The following is a 13,046-nucleotide window of genomic DNA, read 5'->3' on the forward strand; positions in this document are numbered from 1 at the left end:
TAATTGTTAAACTATTGACTATTAACCTATCAATAAACAGCGTCATTCAACATTTTCGTGATGTTTCTTTTCCTCAATTCCTATAGTATATGGAGATAAGCATTGCCTATTTTACTGCCCGATTGAATCTGTTTAGTTATCCTTATTTGGAAAAAAATCAAATTTCAATTTCAAATCTAAATGTGGCTTCAACTACTAATGGATCTGGTTAGATCTGGATACATTTAGCTCAAAAGAAAATGCTCTTTAAACATTTTTTTTAAAAGAATTTGTTCCATTGTACCTCTAATATCTTTGAGAAATTTCTTTTTGTTATTGAGAAAGATGTATATATTTTGCTCCTAAATATTACATTCCAATATATAAAGACATTAGCATAAAATTTGCTCTACTAAAAGGGTCAATGAATTATAGCAATTGATTGAATCAAAAGATTAAGTTTATGTTGCAAAGATTTAATTTTTATATGTAACCAAACAGTGACTGCGGTTTAAGCTGAAAGATTTGGTGAAAAAATAACTAAAAGGAACTGTGCTATACATTTACGTGGAATTAGAGAGATAACTTTGTCATTAACTTCATATTTTTACAAGCGCAATCTATTATAAGGCACAAATTAATGAGTTAGAATATGTACAGCTGAAACAACAAATATTACTTACTTTCAAGCATACAAGCGTTGAGATCACATAGTTCCTCTATAAGTCATCCGATTTACAATTCGAGATGCATCATTCACTCTGTTTGCTTTTTCATAAATGCCAGCAACAACAAGATGCAACTCTTTCTTGTTAACATTAGGATCAGAGTCTAGCATCTCATATAGTGTCTCAACCATCTCATAATTCCTTCTAGCACCATAAAGACTTAGCATTTGAAAGTGAACTTCATCAAAGAAAACACATCCCTCTTCATGCATCTCTTTATATACCATGTCTGCTTTTTCAAACTCCTGCAACTTCCCATAGGCGTTAAGGACTAGGGCAATCACATTAGAATTAGGAAAATACCCTGCTCCTCTCATCTTCTCGAATACCTCAATGAGATTAGTGTACTTCCTATTTCTGGAATATAACTCTATCATACACTCAAAAACTGCAATATCCTTCAACTCTCCAGCATCAAAAGCTTGTCTGAACACCCATGTAGCTTCCTCTATTCGTCCAGATCCAGCAAGAATCGTTATTGCAGTTGCTCTAGGAATATTGTCAGGGCGCTTCAACTCATGCAACAAACGTTTAGCATGAGCAACCAAACCAGCTCTCTCATATGCTACAATCATGGTCTGGTATAGGACCTGATCAATTTCAACTCCAGAACTCCTCAGCTTCTGGAATAACATAGCAGCTCGATCTAGTTTTCCCACTTTACCCCATATAGATATTATGGTTGAGTAGGTAATAGTATTTGGCTCAATTCCTATATTCTGCATTTCCTGAATAAGATTATTGGCTTTCTCATGTTCCAGTGTCTTTCCATAAATCTTAATCATGGTGTTGTAAGTGACAACATTTTGTTCAATACTTTTCCTCTGCATCAACCTAAACAAATGTATAGCTTCCCCGAAAAGCTCAGCCTCACCATAAACCCTAAGAAGGGTATTGTAGCTGACAACATTTGGTTCAATTCCCATTTTCCTCATACTCCAAAACAATCTATCTGCTTCCTTGGCCATATCAAGCTGTCCATAAACATCAATCATTATATTACAAGTTGTGAGATCAAGAGGGCACTTCACCTCATTCATCTCGGAGAAAACAGATAGAGCCTCCAAAAACTTTTGGTTCTCAACATACATAGTCAAAAGAGTTGAGTAACTCACTGTATCCGGCAAAATACCTAGTGACCTCATCTCTTTGACCAATAATTGAGCTTCGCGAAAAAGCTTTGCTTTTCCAAACACATTAATCATTGTATTGTAAGCAACAAGATCAGGAGTAATCCCTGATGTTTTCAGTCTAGAAAAAATCGAAATTGCTTTAGAATAATCACACAGCTTTCTTGACAATTCGATCAAATTACAGTACAGAACAAGATCACCAGACACATGATCCTGTTCCATCTTCTGAAGCCAAGATAAGGCATCATCAAACAACCCTTCTTTTCCAAAGTAGGTAATGAGAGTAGAGTAAGTATACCTATCAGGTGACAAAGCTCTTTGACGCATTTCATCAAACAGCCCATATGCAAGCTGCCACTGCTTCGCCCGTAGTACATTGCGCAATGCAACATTGTACGCAAACACAGAGGGAGTGTAAAGAGCTACTTCATTAATCCAATCAAGCAAAGCTAGCGAGCGCTGCCAATCAGACTCACGTGAGAGTAACGTGACCATGAACCGCATCGAAAGATTTCTACCTTTATAAGGCGACATTAACGCAAACAGTTCGTGCTCGTTAGTCGTCTGTCCAATTGAAGATAACAAATCATCCATGTCAACGCTGTGGTCCAAGTACGAGTTTGACTGCAGTCTCCGGCGGTACGGACGGTGCTGGGAAGGCGAAAACGGCGGCGTTGTCTTTCTCCAGACATCTTTTGTGGATGAAGTGGCGGAGAGAGAAAGGAGGATGAAATGGGTTCTGAGTGGTTTGCGTTTGGTGTAATGTAAGAGGATAGTGATTCGATATGGTTGAGAAAATGGAAGGCAGTAATTGGAAGAAGAAGCGGAGAGCAAAAGAGAGGACATAGCACCGTTCAAAGGGGAACATGGGTCCAACTCCAACCATTAATCTCAATATTCATACGTTTTATCCGCCCTCAGGTTATCACTTTTCATATAGCGCTTTTAACCTCAATTTTTTCGACACTTATTAAATTAATCCGGTTTTGAAGGTAAGCCTCCGAGTAACTGATAAAATTGTTGTCATGTGATCAGGAAATCGTTCAAGCCTTGGAAACAGCCTCTAACAGAAATGCAAGCTGACATCAGGCTATTGGCCTTTTATCTGCATCTTCCCTCGTAGAGTGTACAATAAACCCTTGTGGTTGGACCCTTCCTCGGATCCTGCGCATAGCGGGCTGCCCCTTTTTATTAAATTAATCCGTTTCAAAATGGGTATCAACTACAAATAAAAAAGAGGGAGTATATAACCTATGCTCTTGGGAAAAAAATCTACTTACAAGGCTTGTGGAGATGAGCATGAATGACTCAGCGAATTTGATGATTTGAAAATGTATTTAATTTTCTGTGATAAAATTCATATGATAATGTGATACAAATAGGCTTATATGAGTTTGATCTAATGATGAGTACTATATGATGGGTAAGTTAAACGCACATCATCATATCTGACTTTTTCATGTATAGAAAATATAATATTCAAGTGAAAAAAAATATATAAGTCAACTCATTATTAATCAAGTTCGAATTATACGATATTTGCCTCGATAACTTATTAGTTAAAAGAATGAAACAAAAAAAATGTTTTTCTAACGTATGGACCAATCAAACATGACAAAAAAAATGCTACATATAAAAGAAGAAGAACTAGTATTGATGAGAAGGTAAATATGCTTTTTAATTTAATGATTGAAAATTATCATTTAAGAATTAAGTTTTTTGTGGCGATGCATTTTCAGCGAGTGAGGAAAGTTTTCTTTAAGGAAATGTTAAAAAATTATTTTATTTTAATTGTGATGTCCAAACTTAAATAGATAAGAAAAAAGTAACATGATATTTTTGTGATTTCATGGTTCTCCTTTCTTCTTTCACTTTATTGATCACTATATTATAAATTTACGTGTTATTATTTTCAATTTTTTAATAGTGGATATATATATGTTTAATTCAAAGAAAAAAATATTCATTTCATTACAATCTATTTGATTTGATTCGAAGTATGAAGATCATATAAAAACCATTTTATTCAATTTACAAATAAAATTTACATATTTATAAACTAGATAAAAGTAATACAATTCACAATATTTGAAAAATTCTTGGTTTCCTTTCACTCTTCAAATATACTACACCACAATTTCTATCGTCAAATGTACTTTAAATTAGTAGTTCCTTTATCGTTTTAACCCTTGAGTAATCTCCTTTGTTTTCCCTCTCAAACCCCTGATTTTTTGAGTTGATCTAAATTATAATCAGATACTTATAATTTGATGCAGTCCTTATTGAGAGATGTATTTAGTTATAACCAGTTAAGTTATAATATAATGATTAATTTTCCTTCGAGGATTCGTTTGTGACTTCCCCTTTTGGAGAGTTTTAATTTGTTTTAATTTGTTTGTCTTATTTAAAAAGAAAATCTCTTTTATTTGATAAATTTTTAATTTCAATTTTAAGATATTTTAATTCATTATGTATAACTTTAATTTAAAATAACAATTTTTTTAAAAAAATTACTTTCTTAAATTGATGTCAAATCAAAATTGAACAAACTAAAATGAAATATCAGTTTTTCATTGGGAAAATGCATAAATTTCCCCATGAAGTTATACCGAAAAGTCAGTTACACACTTAAACTATCATGGCGACCTATTACACATCTAAACTATCTAAAAGTGAAACTATTACACACCTGAACATATAACACCACTCTCATAGTATGTGGTATATTACACTAGCTGCCACATGGCGCCACATCATCGCCACGTAAGAAATTATGATTTTTTATATATTTTTTCTTTATTAATTAACTTTTATTTTATTAACTATATTTTATACTAATTAACTCTTAATTAATTATTAACTATCCATCCGATTTTTTATATATTTTTCAATTTTTTTTATGAATTAGATTTTCTTTTACTAACTATATTTTATACTAATTAAATTATAATTAATTATTAACTACCCATCAATTATTAACCACTCATCCGATTTTTTATATTTTTTTCTTTTCTTTTTTATTAATTAATTTTTCTTTTATTAACTATATTTTATACTAATTAACTCCTAATTAATTATTAACTACCCATCCGATTTATTTTTTTCTTTTCTTTTCTCTATTAATTAACTTTTCTTTTATTAACTATATTTTATACTAATTAACTCCTAATTAATTATTAACCACCCATCTCTCCCCCCCCCCCCCCCCCCCCAAACCCAATCGTCTTCTCCACCAAAATGGGGAGAATATATTTTCTTCTTTTTAATGGATTTTGAAAGGAAAAAAAATCATGATTCAAAACGGAGAGTAAATAGAGGTGAGTGTAAAGAAGAAGAGGGTAGGTGGTGTGAAGAAGAAAGAATGCGGGTTTTGAAAGAAAAAAAATAAGATTCAAAATGGGAGTAAATGGAGGTGGGTGTGAAGAAGAAGTGGGTAGGTGGGTGTGAAAAAAAAGAATATGGGGTGAGTGATTTTGTTTTTTTAATTGACGCCCAGAATGTAGCGTTGGAGTGATTTTGTTTTTTTTTAATTGACGTTTCTTTTTTTTTTGTCACGTCAATTGTAGGGGGGATAATAATTTTATTTTTAGATAGTTTAAATATGTAATAAATTACCATAATAATTTAAGTATGTAACTGACTTTTCGGTACAACTTGAAAAATTTATGCCTTTTATCCAATTCTTGTAGGTTGTAACATCAAACAACTACAAAAACCAACTATACTAATTACACAGCACGGGCCGGCATTGGGGCCGGTTCATTTTGGGACAGTTTCAAATACTACAATAAAATAATTAATTTATAATGTAATATTTTATATACACAAAAAATAATAAAAAGTTATAGAAAGTATTCATTCACTATATAATACAATACATTTAAAAAGCTGGATATAATTTATCTATACATGAACTATACACTGATTATATATTATGATATACTAAAAGACTTGAATATAAGTTATACATGAAGTATACATTGACTATTCAATTCCGACCAGCTAAAAATTTCTTTTAAGCAATTTCAAGTTTTAGATATGAAATCCTCTCGATGTTTTGATTGTTTTGATATATGATTTATTCGAAACGGTTCATATTTGCGATACATCAATTTTTTTTAAAAAAAAACAAGAAGAACGATGAAGCAACAACAACATAAAAAGGAAGAAGCAACAACATCAGACGACGAAGAAGGAGGAAGAAGACGTCGCAACACGGCCAATTTTTTGGAAAAAATAGGGCCGAATGGCTATTGGACTAAAAAGATAGTAAGAAAACCTTATAAGCAAGATAGCTTGAAACCTTCCGCATAATCATGTTTGTGGTGAAATGATTGAAATTTATCTGCTTTTAATTAGAGGTTTTAAGTTTGATCTTTAGAATAGAAAAATCATGTTAGAAATATTGCTCACAAAAATAAGTACAATAATATATATATTTAAATTTAATTAGATCTTAATATAAATATCTAACACTTAATTTTATTTTTATTTAATTAAAAAAAAAACTTCCGGATTACTCAAAGAAGCTAACACGTCACAAGTCATGAAATGATTCCCCTTGTCACGGGTTCGTAGTCACTTCAAACACGCAAAACCATACCCCCTGGAAAAAAAACTCTGCAAAATCAAATTAAGTCCCGTTTGAATTAGCTTATACGTTATTTTCAGTTCTTTTATTGTTTGACTGACTAATTTAAAATTATTTTATACTTAAAATAAGTCATAATAAATAATTGAGTTTGTTTGATTTAATTTATCTAAAATAACTTATAAATTGTTTCAGCTTATAAGTCAAAAACATAAGTTGGGTTACCCCAACTTTTTTTTTTAAGCGTATGATAAACAATTTTTAAAAGCTTAAAAAAAACTTATTTAAACAGACTCTAAATATGATAAATTTAACTTTATTATTTGCATTTCAACATGGAGTAATATTTATGTATAGTTATTTTTAGGCAGGGCAAATTGAACCTTTATGTTATGAGTTCATAATCAGTAATTGACTCAAATTTTAAAAGTTTTACTAAATATATCTAAACAATAGATTTGAAATTGAAATTTCCAACTTAGAATGAATTTCACTTGTATCCGTTTTACTGTAATTTTTTTGCACATATTCAACTTCACCATTATAAACATTTATCAATAGTTATTTTTTAACCGCGAACAAATTTAGCGTGTAAGTTAATAACGAATTCAATAGTTTGACTTAAATTTTACACATTACTAATAATACAAAAAAGAGATTTCAGACTTTGACTCATAAATTCAAATATGAAATTCATCCCTATATTGTTATAAATAAAAAAGTAAGAATTTATTTCTTATTACTTATATAATAATAATTATTAATTAAGTAATTATGTAATAAATCTAACATTGGATTAGGGCTGTTGTAATCAAATCTTAAAAAATAAAACTATGGGGTGATAACTGATAAATAACATAACTCCCCTGCGCTTGGCGGCCTCCATTATTTTGCAGCAGTTAAGTACAACTTCCATTTATCATTTTTCCACCTAACTACACTCCACCACTGTTACCAAAATCCATAAATATATACATACACACACAAACATACAGTTAATGTTGAAATTTTCTTGTTCTGATTACGCAATTATTTGAAAGTGTGTTAGATTTAGAGCAATGAAATCTTCAGTATTTCTACGCCGCTACGTAGTTTGAAAAAACCCCATTGTTGAAATTCTCCATTTCAATCTTTTTTTTTTTGGTTTGTTAATGAAAAGATTGAAATGAAGAAGTTGAAAACCTATTATCTGCACCTTAGACACCCAACAACAATCGAGAGGAAGTGGATCTTCCCACTTGCTATAGGTTCCATTGTTTCCCTTTTTCTGTTGTTTCTAACAACCCTAACCTCACCGGATGGAACTCCTCTTTTGCCCCTTTATCGCTACTATTCTTCTTATTCGGCGGCTAATGTATTTGTTGAATCGAAGCTTAAACCTTTACCTATATCTACTGTTCCTCCACCGCCTCGGTTTGCGTACCTGGTTTCGGGTTCTGCCGGCGACGGCAACATGCTGAAGCGCACCCTTCAAGCTCTTTACCACCCAAACAATCAGTATGTAGTGCATCTCGATGCTGAATCTTCACCTGAGGAGCGTCTCGATCTGCATAACTTTGTTACAAATCACCCAATTTTTATCAAATTCAAGAATGTCCGGATGATTACCAAAGCTAATCTGGTGACCTACCGCGGTCCTACTATGGTTGCTAATACCCTTCACGCAGCAGCCATTTTGCTTAAGGAAGCTGGGGAATGGGATTGGTTTATTAATCTCAGCGCGTCCGATTACCCACTTGTTACTCAAGACGGTAAAGCCATTTTCTTGTATATTAGCTGAATTTTGATTTCAGCTGGTATATCTATTGCATCATTGATTAAATGGGATTTAATGAGGATGTTGATCTTTTTATTTTTCCTGGTTGATTAGATCTGCTTCATACATTTTCGTTTTTGCCCCGGGATCTTAACTTCATTGATCATACAAGCAAAATTGGCTGGAAAGAGTAAGCTATTCTATCTGCACCACAAAAGAAATGCTTTATTCCTTCTAATTAAGGATTAATTATGTGAGTTTAACTTGACTCCTGTTTCTGAAGGTTCCAAAGGGCAAAGCCAATTATTGTTGATCCGGGATTGTACGCAACTAAAAAGGCAGATGTTTTCTGGATTACACAGAGAAGAAGTGTGCCAACAGCTTTTAAGCTTTTTACTGGTGAGGTTTGGCATCATCTATGCTTGAGCTCAAGGGAATGAACTTTTCCTTTTAGCGCATGTTATATACTTTATATGTGATGATGTGTTAATCATTGTTCAGTCCACAGCTGCTAAAGTGTGCTGTCTTGATTTCGATTCTTTACCCTATCACAAATCTGAATTGATCCAAAATGTTTGGTTGGTCACATAAAAAAGTTTAACAATGTGAAGAATAAATGCAAGAGAACATAAAATACTTTCCCTGCCCTCATGTATCTCGATTGCCTATCATATACTAGTCGGGAGCTTGACTTTGGTGCCATCCACCTTGTAACCTGAATTAGAACTTGTAGGAATGGTTGTTAAATCACATATTGTTGAAGACCAGGGACAGAAAATTCTGTTTAAGATGCTCAAGATTTAATAATCTATGGTCAATAGACATTTTCTTTGTAAGGGAATTTCGACTTTTGACTTCTTTCTTTTCGAAACAGATTGTGTTTGTTTTACCAGTGAACTCGAAAAGAACTATGCTTTAGTACAACATAGTTTGGTTAATTGAATTGGGAGAGGTCTACATCATAAGTACAGACGAAATTTTTTTTACAGTTAAAATAAGATTTCTCATTTATAATGAATAAAGCTCAAGATAGGGAAATTAGATGTAGGAGGAAGAAATCTTTGCATAGTTAAAATACTTTATAGGATTAAGCATGTTCCTATGCCAATTGACAACATATAGACACAGGGTAATAATTGGGATTTCTAGTATATGGAAACACTGGCTATCGGAGTAATTCACCTGGTGTATTAACTTAGAGATGGCCCGTTGTACTGAACAGTCGTTGAAGTATTTGAGCTGTGTGATGGTTGATCCACTGATAAAAGGAATCCTAACAGCTGGAGGATTCGGATATCCTGTTCCAAATACTAATGAATTATGATACAGCTTCTATGAAGGAAGTGGTGACTTGTCATTGGGGTGGATGGTAAAGGTTCCTCAAATCAGTGTGGATTCAGGATTCGTGAACTACCTTGTAGAAAGCATTTACTTGTCTGAAGATTTTAAGAGTTCCCAAAAATCGTGGATTCAGGATTCCTTCACTACATTTTCGAAAGTTTAGATTGCCTGAGCTTCAGATATCCCCCAACTTGAGTAGTAGGTTTGTTTTTGGACACATCACTGGAGACCTTTATCAACAATTACATTCATGTGGATGAAATGGAGGTGAAGTTGATGTCATTCTGCCTCCATTGTTCTGTTTGCTAATAGGAATCAAGTTCTGTTTGTACAGCTTGATGGACTGTTTCAATCAAGAAATTGTGTTCACTAAGACAAATGTTTTTGCTGAGAGAGACTGTCTAGGATCATATTCATGATTTTAAAGTCATTATTGACTGCGATTTCTGTATTGGATACTAATCTATTTTAATGAAGCCGACAGAGAGGAAAATAAAGGGTACGGATTGGTACATAGGGTGGGTATGGCTAATGAATTCATTTAAAGGGTATGGATACATTGTCTTGTTGCAGTCGGTGAATATAATTTAGGTCTCATGGTTTAAAGATCATGAGACTTTTAAGTCTCGTTCTTAATTGCCAGTATAAAATAGAAGCAGCTCGAGTTTCAGTTTATCATGACTTTCTGAAAGCTACTTTAGGGAAAGTTAAGGAAACATATCCTTTTTTGACTTCCTGAAAAAGCAGTATACAATGGGCAACATTTTAACATGGGGAAATATTACTTCATTTATTCCCCATCTAGTTTAAATAGTTTTGTAAAAAAGAAAGCTTAAACAAATTTGTGTATTGAACTTCTATTAATATTAATATAACTTTTGCTGGTTGAAATTCCACATACTAGATATAAAACATTGTGCTTGCTCTCTTTACAGGGTCAGCTTGGATGGTCCTTTCTCGCCCTTTCATTGACTTCTGCATATGGGGATGGGACAACTTGCCCAGGACTGTTCTTATGTACTATGCAAATTTCATCTCCTCTCCAGAAGGCTATTTCCATACTGTCATCTGTAACGCTCAGGAGTTCCGCAATACTACAGTAAACAGTGATCTTCACTTCATATCATGGGATAACCCTCCAAAGCAGCACCCTCATTACCTTACAATTGAAGACATGCAAAAGATGGTTGACAGTAATGCTCCTTTTGCTAGAAAGTTCCATAAGGAGGATCCCGTGCTTGACAAAATTGACTCTGAACTCCTATTTCGAGTTAAAGACAGGCTTGTTCCTGGTGGATGGTGCATTGGAAGTCGGAAGAATGGGACTGATCCTTGCTCTGTCGCAGGTAATATCACTGTCCTCAAACCTTCTTCAGGGGCAAAGAGGTTGGAGAAGTTGATAGGATTTCTTTTATCAAATGATAATTTCCGCCCCAAACAGTGCATATAGCAAAAAACATGCCCTAGAAAGTTGTTTCTTCTTAAATCATAGTCTTCAGAGGAAAGCAAGGAACGTCTGAATGTATCCAATCTGCATTAATGTTGTATTCTGCAGAAAAGTAAAAAATATAGAGTATGCTCCAGTTGCACAAGGGCATGTGTATCCGTTCTTTGTTTCCTCACTCTATGAATCAGGTTGCCCTGCATTAACAAATGGTGCAATGCCCTCATTCTGAACTTGTTACTTACTAGGATGGAGCATTTTGAGAAGGTGAGACCTTTGGAGGAGAGAAATGTATGAGGTTTTGTTTCCGCTTCACATGTGAAACTACTGTGTAGTGTGATATTTTACTTTTGTTATAGGTTGTAGAACAGGATTAATTGGAGTCTCGTTCATGAGGTTTGCACATGATTTAATCTGGTAAAATATATCTTCTATTTTATACTTAAGCTGCAGCGTCATGTAGAGATTCTGTCATTGCCTGTATGCGAAAATTGTCGTAGCTTGCGACCAACAAGTTCCGTCATTGTGGAGAACTTACTTACTTCGATGGAGCCAACGGGCGATCGAGAAGACCCAAGGCCTAGGTTGGTTACCTTTATTGCACTTTGGGTGGGTGTCCAAGGTGCCAAATGGTCTAGCCTACATCATAATTTGTGGCAATGCCGGGCTGGCACAAATATTGGCAAGAAACCCTACCTAGACTTAGAGTCTAGTGGTATCGATGTGTGTGAGTTTAATTCTGAGTCTCTTTTTTCTCCCTTCACCTATCATCTTGTGAAGTAGAAAGAAAAAAAAGAAAAAAAAGAAGTCAGTGTGGTTATCCCCATAGAATCCATAAATGTTTATTTATGTATTGTGGTTGGAGATTTCCCCTTAATATAGAGTAGATATTGTTTTATTAACTTTTAAGGCAACCATACTTGTTGATTAATAAACCAACTAGTTGGTCAATGAAAGAAGTTGACAGAGTGTGGGAACTAACAATACAGTCCAGCACATATAAAGTCACCAAATTATTTATAAAAGGTTGGGTGGACCAAGACCAACAAGATTATCTTATATTATAAAGGACTTCAAATATATTGTAGGTGAGTTGTCTACCGAAACTTTGCATGTATAAACAAAAGCATGTGGACCAGATCTGTCCTATTTTATAATGTGCAAATCAACGTCTAATTGGCAGATTAACAAACAACCATAAATAAAATAGGCACTTAACTAATAATCTAGCTAGTAGATTAATTCATTAGCCATACAACCCTACGTACCCTTGATTTGCCTCTCTGCCGGCTTCATTAAAATAGATTGGTATTCAACACAGAAATTGCTGTCAATAATGAGTTTAAAATCATGAAAAGATCAGATCTCATGCATGCTATAAAGTCAAAATATTTAAAAAGATTATAATCAAAGAAAATATACTTTGACTATTCAAATAATAAATTGAAACGGAGAAAGAAAGAATTTAAGTTAAGAATGTCCTCATTCTGAACTTGTGTATTAGTGGCGCAAATTCATGTCAAATAAAGCGATAGACATTGTGGAGAAATACAAATGCACTTACATATACAAGTACTTGCTAAAATTAACAGTGTCTATCAAATACAAAGTAGAAAAAGAATCTAGAAACAAAAACGAAGAGTTACAGAACTATAGATAACGAAAGAGCCAGAATTAATCCTGACCTTAGTAAATCAAAAAATGGATAAAATGATGTATGATGGTAACAGAAAATATGGGCATCGTGTCGAAAGACAGAGGCACTTAATTGGTTCCATTTAGGCATTTTACCAATTAAAAGGAATGCTAAGTGCCATCTCTCCTGCGACAAGATCCCCTCAATCTCTTCTTTTTTCAATGACTAATGAATTATGATTGAGTACACAAAGCCCTCCATTTCCAAGCTAATTTATAGCGGCAAATTAAGTACATTATTTTACAAATAACTTAGGTCCTTGTGTGAGAAAAGCAATAAACCAAGTCAAAGCCACGAGCTTGAATGAGTAGTGATTGATGCATGTGAGAAAGAGAGTCAAATAATATTTGGTCTATGCATGTGTCATGTGAACACATT

General features: G+C 33.5%; 2 protein-coding genes across 2 annotated transcripts; one reads left to right on the forward strand and one right to left on the reverse strand.

The window, feature by feature from the left end:
- Window positions 1–541: 541 nt before the first annotated feature.
- On the reverse strand, window positions 542–2,754 carry LOC129872898 (pentatricopeptide repeat-containing protein At5g39980, chloroplastic). The gene has a single exon (XM_055947849.1). It carries the CDS (start codon window positions 2,684–2,686, stop codon window positions 686–688), a length of 2,001 nt encoding a protein of 666 aa, XP_055803824.1. The 5' UTR covers window positions 2,687–2,754; the 3' UTR covers window positions 542–685.
- A 4,539-nt stretch (window positions 2,755–7,293) lies between these two features.
- LOC129872901 (beta-glucuronosyltransferase GlcAT14B) lies at window positions 7,294–11,411 on the forward strand. The gene is made up of 4 exons (XM_055947851.1): window positions 7,294–8,182; window positions 8,302–8,377; window positions 8,471–8,586; window positions 10,464–11,411. The coding sequence occupies exons 1-4, from the start codon at window positions 7,597–7,599 to the stop codon at window positions 10,976–10,978; spliced, it is 1,293 nt and encodes a 430-aa protein (XP_055803826.1). The 5' UTR covers window positions 7,294–7,596; the 3' UTR covers window positions 10,979–11,411.
- Window positions 11,412–13,046: the final 1,635 nt, after the last annotated feature.

This window comes from Solanum dulcamara, chromosome 11, assembly GCF_947179165.1.
Source record: "Solanum dulcamara chromosome 11, daSolDulc1.2, whole genome shotgun sequence".
Lineage (NCBI taxonomy): Eukaryota > Viridiplantae > Streptophyta > Magnoliopsida > Solanales > Solanaceae > Solanum > Solanum dulcamara.

What these genes read in the sequence shown, in the direction of transcription:
- LOC129872898 (XM_055947849.1), bottom strand. Translation starts at nt 2,686, where the DNA reads ATGTCCTCTCTTTTGCTCTCCGCTTCTTCTTCCAATTACTGCCTTCCA.
- LOC129872901 (XM_055947851.1), top strand. Translation starts at nt 7,597, where the DNA reads ATGAAGAAGTTGAAAACCTATTATCTGCACCTTAGACACCCAACAACA. An exon ending in CCCACTTGTTACTCAAGACG is followed by an intron (nt 8,183 to 8,301) that starts GTAAAGCCATTT and finishes CTGGTTGATTAG; the next exon opens with ATCTGCTTCATACATTTTCG. An exon ending in AGCAAAATTGGCTGGAAAGA is followed by an intron (nt 8,378 to 8,470) that starts GTAAGCTATTCT and finishes CTGTTTCTGAAG; the next exon opens with GTTCCAAAGGGCAAAGCCAA.